General features: G+C 40.3%; 1 protein-coding gene across 8 annotated transcripts in view; it reads right to left on the bottom strand.

Annotated features, from left to right (window-relative positions):
* Nucleotides 1-13,737, bottom strand: part of TASOR (transcription activation suppressor) — a 62,150-nt gene that overhangs the window by 30,841 nt on the left and 17,572 nt on the right. For all 8 annotated transcript variants that reach the window (XM_045579025.1, XM_045579026.1, XM_036430803.2 and 5 more), the window contains exons 8-11: nt 12,354-12,385; nt 11,590-11,695; nt 9,212-9,315; nt 9,029-9,132 (exon numbers count right to left, since the gene is read on the bottom strand). In XM_045579025.1, coding sequence (XP_045434981.1) covers nt 9,029-9,132; nt 9,212-9,315; nt 11,590-11,695; nt 12,354-12,385 — 346 coding nt within the window. The remainder of the gene's footprint in view (nt 1-9,028; nt 9,133-9,211; nt 9,316-11,589; nt 11,696-12,353; nt 12,386-13,737) is intronic.

Raw genomic sequence — 13,737 nt, 5'->3', positions numbered from 1 at the left:
ACTAAAGGGAGCAATGGAACAAGAAGAAATAACTCTGGTAAACATATTACGTACCCAATACAGGAGCACCCAAATAAAAAATAAAAATAAAAAAAAAACCTCCTGGAGGAAATCAAGGAAGAGATTGACAGCAATACAATCATAGTAAGAGACTTTAATACCCTACTATCACCATTGGACAAATCCTCTAAACAAAAAAATCAGCAAAGAAACACCAATCCTAAGTGACTCACTAGACCAGATGGAATTAACTGACATCTTCAGAACATTTCACCCCAAAGCCACAGAACATACATTTTCCTCAAGTGCACATGGGTCATTTCCAAAGACAGACCATATGTTGGAACATAGGCAAAGTCTCTTCAAATCCAAGAAGAAAGAAATCATATCAAGTATCTTCTCAGACCACAGTGGCATAAAACTTGGAAATCAACTACAATAAACACAATCCAAAGAAATCAAACACATGGAGACTAAACAGCATGCTATTAAACAATGACTGGGTTACCAGAGAGATCAAGGAAGAAACAAAAAACAGCATGGCAACAAATGACAATGAAAACACAACAATCCAAAATCTATGGGACACAGCAGAAAGCAGTCTTGAGAGGGAAGTTCACAGCTCTACAAGCCTAACTCAAAAAAAGAAACAATGATAATATATTACCTAACCCTACAACTCAAAGAGTTAGAAAAAGAGCAACAAGAAAAGCCCAGTGTAAGCAGAAGGAAGGAAATAATAAAGATCAGAGTGGAGATAAATGACAGAGACCAAAGGTACAATACAAAAGATCAACAAAACCAAGAGCTGGTTCATTGAAAGGATAAGCAAGATTGATGAACCTCTACCCAGGCTCACCAAGAAGCAAAGAGAGAGGACCCAAATAAACAAAATCAGAAACGAAAGAGGTGAAATAACAACAGATCCCACCGAAATACAAAGGATTGTTACAAAATACTACGAACAACTCTATTCCAGTGTTTTTCAACCTTTTTTGGGCAAAGGCACACTTGTTTCATGAAAAAAATCACGAGGCACACCACCATTAGAAAATGTTAAAAAATTTAACTCTGTGCCTATATTGACTATATATAAAGTAATTCTCTTGAATAGGAATCAAATAAACACAAAGAAAGTATTTTATAATTACTTTATTATGAAATATTAAGTAAACAAAATAGTGAAAAATTATAAAATTCTTGTCTTGTCTGCACCTACGGCACACCAGGCAACATCTCGGCACACTAGTGTGCCGCGGAACAGCGGTTGAAAAACGCTGCTCTATTCCAACAAACTGGACAACCTGGAGGAAATGGACAGATTCCTAGAAAAGTATAACTTTCCAAAACTCAATCAGGAAGAATCTAAACAGCTCAATAGGCCATAACTATGGAAGAAATTAAAGCCGTTATCAAAAGCTCCCGGCAAACAAAAGCCCGGGGCCAGATGGCTTCACAGGAGAGTTTTACCAAACATTCAAGGAAGAACTAAAACCTATCCTCCTCAGACTATTCAAAAAAATTAAGAGGAAGGAACATTTCCAAGCTCCTATGAAGGCAGTATCACAGAACGTGGGACAAATTGTTAAAAACCAGGACTGTTCTGCCAAAAGCAGGATGTCTAGTCACCTTACCCTAATACCAAAATCAGATAAAGAAAACACAATGAAGGAGAATTACAGGCCAATATCCTCAACAAAATTCTAGCAAACCAGCTCCAGCAGTACATCAGAAAGGTCATACACCAAGTAGGATTTATCCCAGATATGCAAGGATGGTACAATATCAGCAAATCAATAAACATGATACATTACATAAACAAATTGAGAGATAAAAATCACAGTCATAACAATTGATGCAGAAAAAGCATGTGACAAAACCCAACACCCTTTCTTGATAAAAATTGTCAACAATGTGGGAATAGAAGGATCATTACCTCAACATAATAAAAGCTATATATGATAAACCCACAGTTAACATCATACTCACTGAGCAAAAACTAAAACCATTTCTCCAAAGAACAGGAACAAGACTCTCACCACACCTGTTTGACATAGTACTGGAAGTGTTAGCCATTGCAATTAGACAAGAAAAAGAAAAAAAAGGCATCCAAATTGGAAAAAAGAAGCTGTCCTTATTTGCAGATGACATGATACTGTACATAAAAAACCCGAAAGACTCTATCAAAAAACTCTAACAGAATTAATAAATGAATTCAGTAATGTAGCAGGATACAAAATTAATGCCAAGAAATCTATGACATTTCTATATACCAATAGTGAATTTACAGAGAGAACAAAAAAGCAATCCCATTTACCACTGCACCAAAAAAATTAAGATACCAAGGAATAAACTTAACTAAGGAGGTAAAAGATCTATACGTGGAAAACTACAAGACACTGAAAAAAAAAAAAGAGATAGAGAAAGATATAAACAAATGGAAGACTATACCATGTTATATTATACCATGCGTTAGTAGAATCAACATAATTAAAATGTCTATACTACCCAAAGCAATCTATAGATTCAATGCAGTCCCCATCAAAATACCAACGGCATATTTCACAGACCTAGAAAGAACTCTCCAAAAATTCATATGGAATAAAAAAAGACCCCGAATAGCCACAACAATTCTGAAAAAGAAGAATAAAGTAGGAGGGATTTCAATATCAGATTTCAAGCTGTATTACAAAGCCACTGTACTCAAAACAGCCTGGTACTGGCACAAGAACAGACATATAGACCAATGGATAGAATAGAGAATTCGGATATCAACCCAAACCACTCTGCTCAATTAATATTTGGCAAAAGAGGCATGAACATACAGTGGAGCCAAGACAGTCTCTTCAAGAAATGGTGTTGTGGCCGAAACCGGTTTGGCTCAGTGGTAGAGCGTCGGTCTGCAGACTGAAAGGTCTCAGGTTCGATTCCGGTCAGGGGGCATGTACGTTGGTTGCAGGCACATCCCCGGTGGGGGGTGTGCAAGAGGCAGCTGGTCGATGTTTCTCTCTCATCGACGTTTCTAGCTCTCTATCTCTCTCCCTTCCTCTCTGTAAAAAAATCAATAAAATATATTAAAAAAAGGAAAAAAAAGAAATGGTGTTGTGAAATTGGACAGATTGAATTTTTGGAGAGTTCTTTCTAGGTCTGTGAAAAATAATGAAACTAGACCACCACCTTACACATTATACAAAAATAAACTCAAAATGGACCAAGGACTTAAACATAAGATGGGAAACCATAAAAATACTAGAGGAATCTACAGGCAGCAAAATCTCAGACATATGCCGAAAGAACTTCTTCACTGATACTGCTTCTAGGGCAATGGAAACTAAAGAGAAAATAAACAAATTGGACTACATCAAAATAAAAAGCTTTTTCACAGCAAAAGAAACCATCAACAAAACAATAAGAAAGTCCACTGTATGAAAGAACATATTTGATAAAGGTTTATTCTCCAACATCTACAGGCAGCTTATACAACTTAATAAAAGATAAATGATCCAATTAAAAAAATGGGCAACGGACCTAAATAGAATCTTTTCAAAAGAAGACTGAAGGAAGGCCAAGAGATACATGAAAACATGCTCAAAGTCACTAATTATCTGAGAGAAGCAAATCAAGATGATAATGCAGTACCATCTCACACCTGTCAGAATGGCTATCATCAACATATGACAAGTGTTGGAGAGGATGTGGAGAAAAAGGGACCATCATACACTGTTGGTCAGAATGCAGACTGGTGCAGCCACTGTGGAGAACAGTATGGAGTTTCCTCAAAAAACTAAAAATGGGGGGAATCCAAGATGGCTGCTCGGGTAGGCAACTAGCTGCAGCTGCACACAACAATTTCAACAAAATACAACTAAAATATAAAATGGACATTACCCAGAACTACAGGAAAGTCGACTGACTGGAAATTCTACAACAAGAAGCAAGGAGAAAACCAGAAGGAAGCGCAGAGGAGCTGTAAAAGCCCAAGGTACGGAGACACGCGGCACGCCCGGAGAGGACAGAGCCGGAGAGGAGGGAGGCCGAGTGCCTGGCTGGCGGTCCCAAGCAGGAAGGAGAGAAAAGCTCCGACTGTGCTGGGCCCAGCTCCAACTGCTCTGAACCCCAATTCTAGGCCAGACCCCGGGGACCCAGGCTCATCCATAGGGAGCCGGGCTGTAAGGCGGGACTCCGGGGAAGCGGCGAAAGGAGGTCCTGGAGGTGTGCACACTGCGCGCAGAGAAGGGCAGGCCGGCTGTGCCGCGGGATTGCACTGACAGGAAGGAGACAGGGGCTCCAGACTGCTCTTAACGCCACCTCCAATCCCACTACCAACTGAACTGAACCCCAATACCGGACTCATTGGGGGAGAGCATAGACAGTTTGGCAGCAGGCGAAAATCGAGGGCACCTTTCTCTCAGAGGCGCTCGCAACAAGTACTGAAGGACCCTGAGTCTCAGGAGTCGCATAGGGCAGGGCTGACGGAAGCCAAGGCTGTAGGCTCCACCCTGAAACCCTGCCCCATCAGGAAAGCTGCCTGCGAAAATGCCTAAACCAAATAGATCACAAACGAAAGAAATGGAGGACAAAAAGCGACTGGATATAGAGTTCAAAACCACACTTATAAGGTTGTTCAAGAATCTCCTTGAAAAGGCCGATAAAATAAACAAGACCTATGAGGATATGAAAAGGGATCAACTAGAAATAATAAGGTATCAACAAGAAATAAAGAATACATTGTCTGAAATAAAAAATATTTTATGGAGTCCTAAAAACAGAATGGAAGATCGCAAGAATCAAGTCAAAGATTTGGAACATAAAGAGCCAGAAGACACTCCTCTGCAGACACAAGAAGGCCAGAGAATCCAGAAAGTTGAAGATAATGTAAGAAACCTCTGAGACAACTTCAAGCAAACCAACATCAGAATTATGGGGGTCCCAGAAGATGAGAGAGAGCAAGATATCGAAAACATACTGAAAGAAATAGTGACAGAAAACTTTCCCCACCTGGTGAAAGAAATAGACTTACAAGTCCAGGAAGCGCACAGAACTCCAAACAAAAGGAATCCAAAGAGGACCACACCAAGACAAATCATAATTAAGATTCCAAGAGCAAAAGACAAAGAGAGAATATTAAAAGAAGCAAGAGCAAAGAAGGTAGTAACCTATAAAGGAGCACCTATACGATTGTCAGCTGATTTCTCAACAGAAACCATGCAGGCCAGATGGGAATGGCAAGAAATATTCAAGGTGATGAATAGCAAGAACCTACAGCCAAAGATAATCTATCCAACAAAGCTATCACTCAGATTTGAAGGTCAGATAAAGAGCTTCACTAATAAAAAAAAGCTAAAGGAGTTCATCACCACCAAACCAGAATTAATATGAATTGCTGAAGGGGGTTCTTTCAGAAGAGAAAGTAAATAAAGATAAAAATTATGAACAACAAATACGTAACTATCAACAAGTGAATCTAAAAACCAAGGAAACTAAAAAAAAAAAAAAAATCTGAGGAACAATATTAACTGTTGAATATAATAGAATCAGAGGTATGGAAGGGGAGTGAACTGTTTATTCTTGGGAAAAAGGGGAGAGGGGGATGTGGGAAGAGACTGAACATAAACTGTGCACCTATGGATGAGGACAATGGGGGGTGGGGAAAGGGCAGAGGGTGGGGTGAGAAGGTGGGGGTAAGGAACATTTGTAATAATATGAACAATAAAAATTTATTTAAAAACAAAACCAAAAAAAAACCCAAACCAAAAATGGAACTCCCATTTGACCCACCAGTGCCTCTTCTAGGAATATATTTCAAGAAACTAGAAACACCAACCAGAAAGGGTATATGCACCCCTGTGTTCATAGCAGCACAATTCACCATGGCTAATATTTGGAAACAGCCAAAATGCCCATCAGCAGATGAGTGGATTAGAAAACTATGGTATATCTACACAATGGAATACTATACTGCTATAAAAAAAAGAAGGAATTCCTACCATTTGCCGCAGCATGGATGGAACTGGGGAGCATTATGCTAAGTGAAATAAGACAGGCAATGAAAGAAAAATACATGATCTCACTCATTTGTGGATAAACATTATAAACGATGAACAAAAAGATAGAGAGGCAATAAAGCATCAAACAGACTAAATTACAGCGGGAAGGTTAGGGAGAGGTGGGGGAGAGAAGAGGTCAACCAAAGGACTTATATGCATGCATATAAGAATAACCAAAGGATCCAAAACATTGGGGGTGAGGACATGTATGGGAGTGGGTGGGTGGGGGGGGCAATGGTAATATAGCAGGATACCAAGTTTTTTATTAAGGTATTGTATGTACACACATAATACCTTAATAAAAAATAAAATAATAAATTTAAAAAATAAAAAAAGAAATCCTCCTATATGATAAAAGGCTAATAAGCAAATTGCCCGAATGGCAGAATGACCAGTCACTATGATGTGCACTGACCACCAGGGGGCACATACTCAATCCAGGAGCTGCCCCTTGGTGGTTAGTGCACTCCCTCAACCAGAAGCCAGGCTCACGGCTGGTGTGCGCAGCGGTGTTGGTGGGAGCCTCTCCCATCTCCACGGCAGTCAGACATGCCCTGAGGGCTCCCACATTTTGAGAGTGTGGGCCAGGCTGAGAGATGCTCCCCTCTGAGTGCACAAATTTTGTGCACTAGGCCTCTAGTATAAATATAAATATATATTCACATGTATTGAATGTGCATGTGTTTGTGTGTATGTATGTGTATGTTATAAGATGCCTGGCCCAAAGGTTTCTAACCAGTTGTTCAAAGAGTTATTGCTGAGTGTCCACCAATTCATAAGTTTACAAATTCTACCTATAAATTTGTATATAACTTGATGCTCCCATCTATAAACAATGGATTGGTTAAGCAAATCTATATGTATACAATGAAAAACCTATGTAGACAATTAAAATAAAGTTGTGGGTTCTGAAAATCAGTGATACAAATCTCCATTTGAATACCTGGAAACTGAGCCTCAAAACGTAAGGAGTAAAAATAAGTAAACTGCTAAATAACCTGTATTAAATGGCATACCTGCACACACAAAAAAAATAACACACAAAAAAAACACCTTTCTTTCTATTGGAACATCTGATTAGCATTTAAACATGAATTCACCTTTATCTCATGTTAACAGAAACCTTGGGATAGCCACTACTCTTCTCTGCAACCACCCTCATCTCCTTCAGCTAAACTGTACACATTAGCATCACTCCTGAACCCATCACAATCTGATGCCTGACGTAATTTCTCTACCTAAATTCAATATATTCAACTAGAGGACCAATTCACAAAACTCGTGCATGGGGCGCGTGCCCCTCAGCCCAGCCTGCACCCTCCCAATCTGGGACCTCTCAAGAGATGTCCTACTGCGATCGGGCCTAAAAGGGCAGTTGGACATCCCTCTCACAATCAAGGACGGCTGGCTCCCAACTGCTTGCCTGCCTGCCAGCCTAATCACAACTAACCACTCCCCTGCCAGCCTGATTGCCCCTAACTGCCCTCCCCTACAGACCTGGTAACCCCTAACTGCCCTCTCTTACATGCTTGGTCCCTTCCAACTGCCCTCTCCTGCTGGCCATCTTGTGTCCACATGGGAGCAGCCATCTTGTGTGTTGGAGTGACAGTCAATTTGCATATTACTCTCTTATTAGGTAGGATACCCACTGACCTGTAGTGGGGTGTGGGGCAAAGGTAAGATATGTTATCTTATATAATACCTTAACAAAAAAAAATAATAAAAGAAATCCTCCTATATAAAATAAAAGGCTAATATGCAAAATCTCTTAAACCAGTCTCATCATTCTTACCTTTCTCATCCAAACATACATCCTTTATAGTAATAGTTTACTACCTCATCTCTCTCTCCCTCCTTCATTGTCTACATAATAACCAAGGAAAGCACAAAACAAAGATTAGATCATGCTGCATACGTAATCAAAACCTCATCCAACATACATCATCCTTTATAGTAGGGGTGTCGAACTCAATCAGAAAAGGGGCCAAAATCTAAAATCCAGCCTAAATCGCGGGCCAAATGGTTTACTGAACAGTCATAAACTGTCATTGTGATGGAAACGCAGCGGAGTGCAGTGATGACAGCGCGGTGCGGGCCACATTGCAAGGCTTGGCGGGACGGATTTGGCCCGCGGGCCTTGTGTTTGACACATGTGCTTTATAGTAATAGTTTACTACCTCATCTCTCTCTCTCCCTCCTTCATTGTCTACATAATAACCAAGGAAAGCACAAAACAAAGATTAGATCATGCTGCATACGTAATCAAAACCTCATCCAACTCCCTTTAAAAATCATTGCTCTTAGGATCAAGTGCAAACTTCCAAATATTTGAACACTGCCTACATGATGCTGTAGGATATAGATTCCTACACCCTTTTCCAGCCTCATGTTCTACCACTTTCTCTGAACTACTATTATGTTCTTTCATTTCTTCAACCTCACAAAGCACCTTTTAAAAAAAAAAAAAAAAAATCTTTAAATATGGCACTGTCTCTACTGGAACCACACCTATTTGAGTAATTTCATTTATTGCTGTGTGGTCTAGGACAGTGGTTGGTAAACTGTGGCTCTTGAGCTACATGCCGCTCGTGAGCCTCAGTTTGCTGCTCTGTTAATGTTATTTTTACTCCTTACTGACCACTGGTCTATGAGAACAGAGTCTCTTTCCCTCAGTTTTTACTGAACTTACATAAATACATGACATTCAAAAAGTGTTGTTGTGTGTTTTTTTAATATCACAGTCACAACTACAAAATACAACGAAGATACTTCATGGGAAGACTGCTCTGTAGAAGGTCTAAGTATCATGGCTATAAAGGAGAGTATCAAAGGCCATAGTAAAATGCTGTTAATTAAATAGTAGCAACAAAAACATAGACCTTATGGTACTTTCTGAGATAAAAATGAAATAAACTGAAATATTAATATGATCACTTATTAACAATTTGTAAGGAAGAAAGAACATTTTAAATTTTACTCACAAGTTTTTCTTTCTCTAGTTTTTGCAGTAAACTCTCCATGTTACTTCCAATTCTTGTCTTTTCTATGACTTCATAAAGACTGCAATACATTCCATTCTTCAAAACTGACATAAGAAAAAATACATAGTAAATATTCAGATTCAAGTCTGCTTCTTATATTTCAGTAAAATTAAATTACTTCACCTTCATTTGAACCGAAGTATGCTTCCCTGTAAAACAGTGCTGGAGGAATTTTCTGTTTCAGATGATCAATACTCATAACTGTTTCAACATCTAGCTTCTCAGGACTAAAAAAAATTGAAAAAGCATATTTCCTTACATGTATTTTTAACTCTAGCAATGGTATCTCTCTTTTACACACACACACACACACACACACACACACACACACACACGTATGTTGCTGGAAAACAAAGAGCATATTTATTAATACTGTACTTTAAAGATTTGATATGGAAAGTCCAGATGTACAGGTAAATAGATACACAGTATGGCAATATTACCAACCTTCCAAATTTAAGACAAAAGCGAATTCTACATGCCCATCTTATCTAATAAAAGAGTAATATGCAAATTGATAATACCTCAGCTATACCCATCAGCCATGCCCACCACCCAATCAGGAGCCAGTATGCAAATTAACCCAACCAAGATGGCTGCAACCATGGAAAGAGCAGGAGGCTTGGGTTGCCCCTGGTGATGGAGGAACTCAAGCTTTCTACCTGCCCTAGCACCTCCACTCAAGGCTACAAAGTTTCAATTATAGAAGATAAATAAATCCCAACAAAAATGGTTGTGGCCACAGAGTGAGCAGGAGGCTTCTCTCTGCTCAAAAGTACAAAGTTTCAGCCGAGACCGGTTTGGCTCAATGGATAGAGCGTCGGCTTGGGGACTGAAAGGTCCCGGGTTCGATTCCGGTCAAGGGCATGTACCTTGGTTGCGGGCACATCCCCAGTAGGGGGTGTGCAAGAGGCAGCTGGTCGATGACTCTCTCTTTCATCGATGTTTCTAGCCCTCTATCTCTCTCCCTTCCTCTCTGTACAAAATCAATAAAATATATTTAAAAAAAAAAAAAAAAAAAAAAAAGTACAAAGTTTCAATTACAGAAGATAAATAAATCCCAGATACCAGGGCCTCTGCTTGGGTCTCCGGGGGCCAGGGCCGGCCTGCAAACCACCACAGGCCCCTTGCCCAGGACACCCCATGCCCAAAGGGAACTCCCACCCTGATAAGGGACACCCTTCAGGGCAAACCAGCTGCCCACCCCCCCCTCCCATGCACCAGGCCTCTATCCTTTCTAAATCCTACATAATAAAAGGATGATATGCAAATTGACTGTCACTCCAACACACAAACTGCTGCCCCCATGTGGACATAATGTGGCCAGCAAGGAAGGGCAATTGGGAGAGACCAGATCTAAAAGGGAGGACAGTTGTGGGCAATCAGACCAGCAGGGAGGGCAGTTGGGGGTGATCAAGCCTGCAGGGGAGAGCATTTAAGGGTGACCAGGATGACAGAGGAGGGAAGTTGGGAGTAAATGGGCTTGCAGGGAGGGGCAGTTTGGGGGGACCCAGGCCTGCAGTGGAGAGCAATTGGGGGGGGGGGGGAACCAGGCCTGCAGTGGAGGGCAGTTATATGCAAACAGGCTGGCAGGGGAGTGGTTAGGGTGTGATCAGGCTGGCAGGCAGAAGTAGTTAGGGGGCAATCAGGAAGGCAGGCATGAGAGCAGTTGGGAGCCAGCAATCTTGGATTGTGAGAGGGATGTTCGACTGCCCATTTAGGTCTGATCCAGGTGTTCAAACAGCCATATGGAAAATACATCTAATTAAGATAAAAATTTTTGTATTGATTTTAGAAAGAGAAAAGAGGAGAGAGGAAGAAAGACACAGAGGGGGAATAGGAAGAGAGAAGTTAAAGAAACATCGATATGAGAGAGAAACATCAATTGATTAGGTTGCCTCCTGACCGCACCCTCACCAGGGATTCAAACTTGCCACTTTTCAGTGTCTGAGACAATACTTTAACCAACTGAGCCAAACCAGCCAGGGATAGGATAAAACTTTTAAAAATCACTTTAACGATTTAAATTCATTAGGAAAAAGTTTTAAGCCATGAATGTGTATGACTTTTTAGCCTATCTTCACACCAAGCCAGAAAACCAGAGGACTTATTGTACCAATTAAGTTTCTAAAGATATCAAATCAATCTTTTTAAAAAAAACAAACCAATATTGATATCTAAGTTCTTATGGATCAAAGTACCAAAGTAAAATTTAAAATATATTTTATTGATTTTTTTACAGAGAGGAAGGGAGAGAGATAGAGAGTTAGAGACATCAATGAGAGAGAAATATCGATTCAGTGCCTCCTGCACACTCCCCACCGGGGATGTGCCTGCAACTGAGGCACATGCCCCTGACCGGAATCGAACCTTTGACCCCTCTGTCCGCAAGCTGACACTCTATCCACAGAGCCAAACTGGTCAGAGCCCAAAATAAAATTTAAATATAAATAAGAAAAGCAAGTAGAGAAATTGCTATTTTTTCAATATTGCATACTTACAGTTTGATAGGCAAAAAAGCACGAGTGGCTGACCTCAGAGAAATATAGCACAAAAGCTTTCCTTTATTTAAAAGCTGTCCTTTCCACAAGGTATAATGAAATTTATCTTAAAAAAAAAAAAAAGGGTGGGGTAAAGACACAATTCTTGGCAACCCAGAAGCAAATATGTTTACTAGAAAAAAGGGGAAAAACATCTAGAAATAAGGTTTTGTAGAACAAAACAAAGTATTTGAAATCTTTATTTACAGAATTCAAATATTAGGATTTTTTGTTTAAGCTATCGTTTCCTCTACAAAATTATTTCAGCTGCAGAAAATAACAATTTTGTCTAAATGTCTTCATATCAAAAAGCTGAGGAACAAAGACAATCTAGTCTACCCTCTTATTTCCCCCCAAGGAGACTATATGAAATCCAGTTAACTACATGAATCCATACTATGTCTCATACCTTCTACTCAATCTCTTTTCATTGTGGAGAAACCTGACCTAAACCTTTGACGAATTTAATACTTTTAAAAGGCTGAATTGTGAAACTTGTATTGTTTACTATTATCAATCCAAGTGGTCAAACTTGATCTATTCACAGCAGCAGCAGCTTCTCAAGGATACCTTATGCCTAGATGACCAAATGTTGATCCTGTATCACCCTCCTTTTCATACTTTGTAGACCCTCATTCATTATGAAAATAAATCAAAGCACTTAATTCATTAATGTTTTACTATGTGCATGTACTCTTTCAATTTAGAAAACTAAAGAATCTTACCTGTGTTTCTATCTGCATTAAAGCTGTTAGATCTACAAAAAAAAATTTTTTTTAATTACTAATTGTTAATATAAAAGTTAACACTCAGGACTTTGAGATAGGTGCTATTTTTAATGCATACTATACAAGAGAATTAAATTCTCCATCCAAGTAGGGGGAAGCAATTAATTGCTTACTGTAACATTTAATAAATCCAAGTTTACTTGGAGAAAATAATTACTTACTTGACTTGAATTACCTTATTTGCCAAAAACTAAGGTACTGTTTTACCCAAAACTATTCATCAGGAGAGAAGAAGAGTTTATTAAAATCTCTGTTAATTACTTTATCCTTTATAATAAAGAGGTAATATACAAATTGACCATCACTCCAACACACAGATGGCCACCCCAATGTGGTCAAGGATGTTCACCACAAGATGGCTGGCGGGGGGGGGGGGGGGGGGGGGGGGGTGGATCAGGCCTGCAGGGGAGGGCAGCTGGGGAGGATCAAGCCTACCGGGAGGAGGGGGCAGTTAGGGGGGAGCCAGGTCTGTAGGGGAGGGCAATTAGGAGGAACCCAGGTCTGCAGGGGAGGGCACTGAAGGGTGACCAGGCTGTCAGTGGAGGGCAGTTAGGGGCAACCAGGCCAGCAAGGGTGGCAGTCACCCAGTTAGGGGTGACAAGGTCGGCAGGGGAAGGCAATTAGGGGCAATTGGGCTGGCAGGGAAGCAGTTAGGTGTCAATCAGGCTGGCAGGGGAGAGGTTAGGGGGTGATCAGGCTGGCAGGCAGAAGTGATTAGAGACAATCAGGCAAGCAGGCAGATGAGCAGTTGGGAGCCAGCAGTCCTGGATTGTGAGAGGGATGTCCACTGCCTGTTTAGACCCACTGGGATCAGGTCTAAACGGGCAGTCGGACATCCCTGAAGGGTCCCAGATTGGAGAGGGTGCAGGCTAGGCTGAGGGACATGCCCCCTTCACCCACATGAATGAATTTCATGAACCGGGTGTCTAGTTCTAGTGATAAGATTCAAAGAAATGGCCCCAATACATATTTAAATGTAGTCATTCATTATTCAATAAAAATTTACTAATATTCTAAGTAACAGGACTACAGGGATGAATAAGTCCCCAGCCTTCATAGAGCTTATAATCTCATGAGGTAGACAGACAACATTAAGAAAGGTATTTATCAGATGGTGATGGGTTTAAGTTCTAAGGAGTAAAAACAGACAATAAGAGTACAAAGGTTAAAAAAATATCACAGAAGACATCATTAATAAGGTCACCTTTAAGGAAGTGCAGCTGTACATTATGCAGCTACTTGGGAAAAGAGAAGGAACAGCAAATGCAGAGGCCCTAAGGCAGGCACATTAAAAGTGGCATTCAAGGTACAGAAAGAATGT

This window comes from Pipistrellus kuhlii, unplaced genomic scaffold (assembly GCF_014108245.1).
Source record: "Pipistrellus kuhlii isolate mPipKuh1 unplaced genomic scaffold, mPipKuh1.p scaffold_m20_p_11, whole genome shotgun sequence".
Classification (NCBI taxonomy): Eukaryota; Metazoa; Chordata; class Mammalia; order Chiroptera; family Vespertilionidae; genus Pipistrellus; species Pipistrellus kuhlii.
The sequence above is the reverse complement of the archived record's forward strand: the minus strand, read 5'-3'. Positions and strand labels throughout refer to the sequence as shown.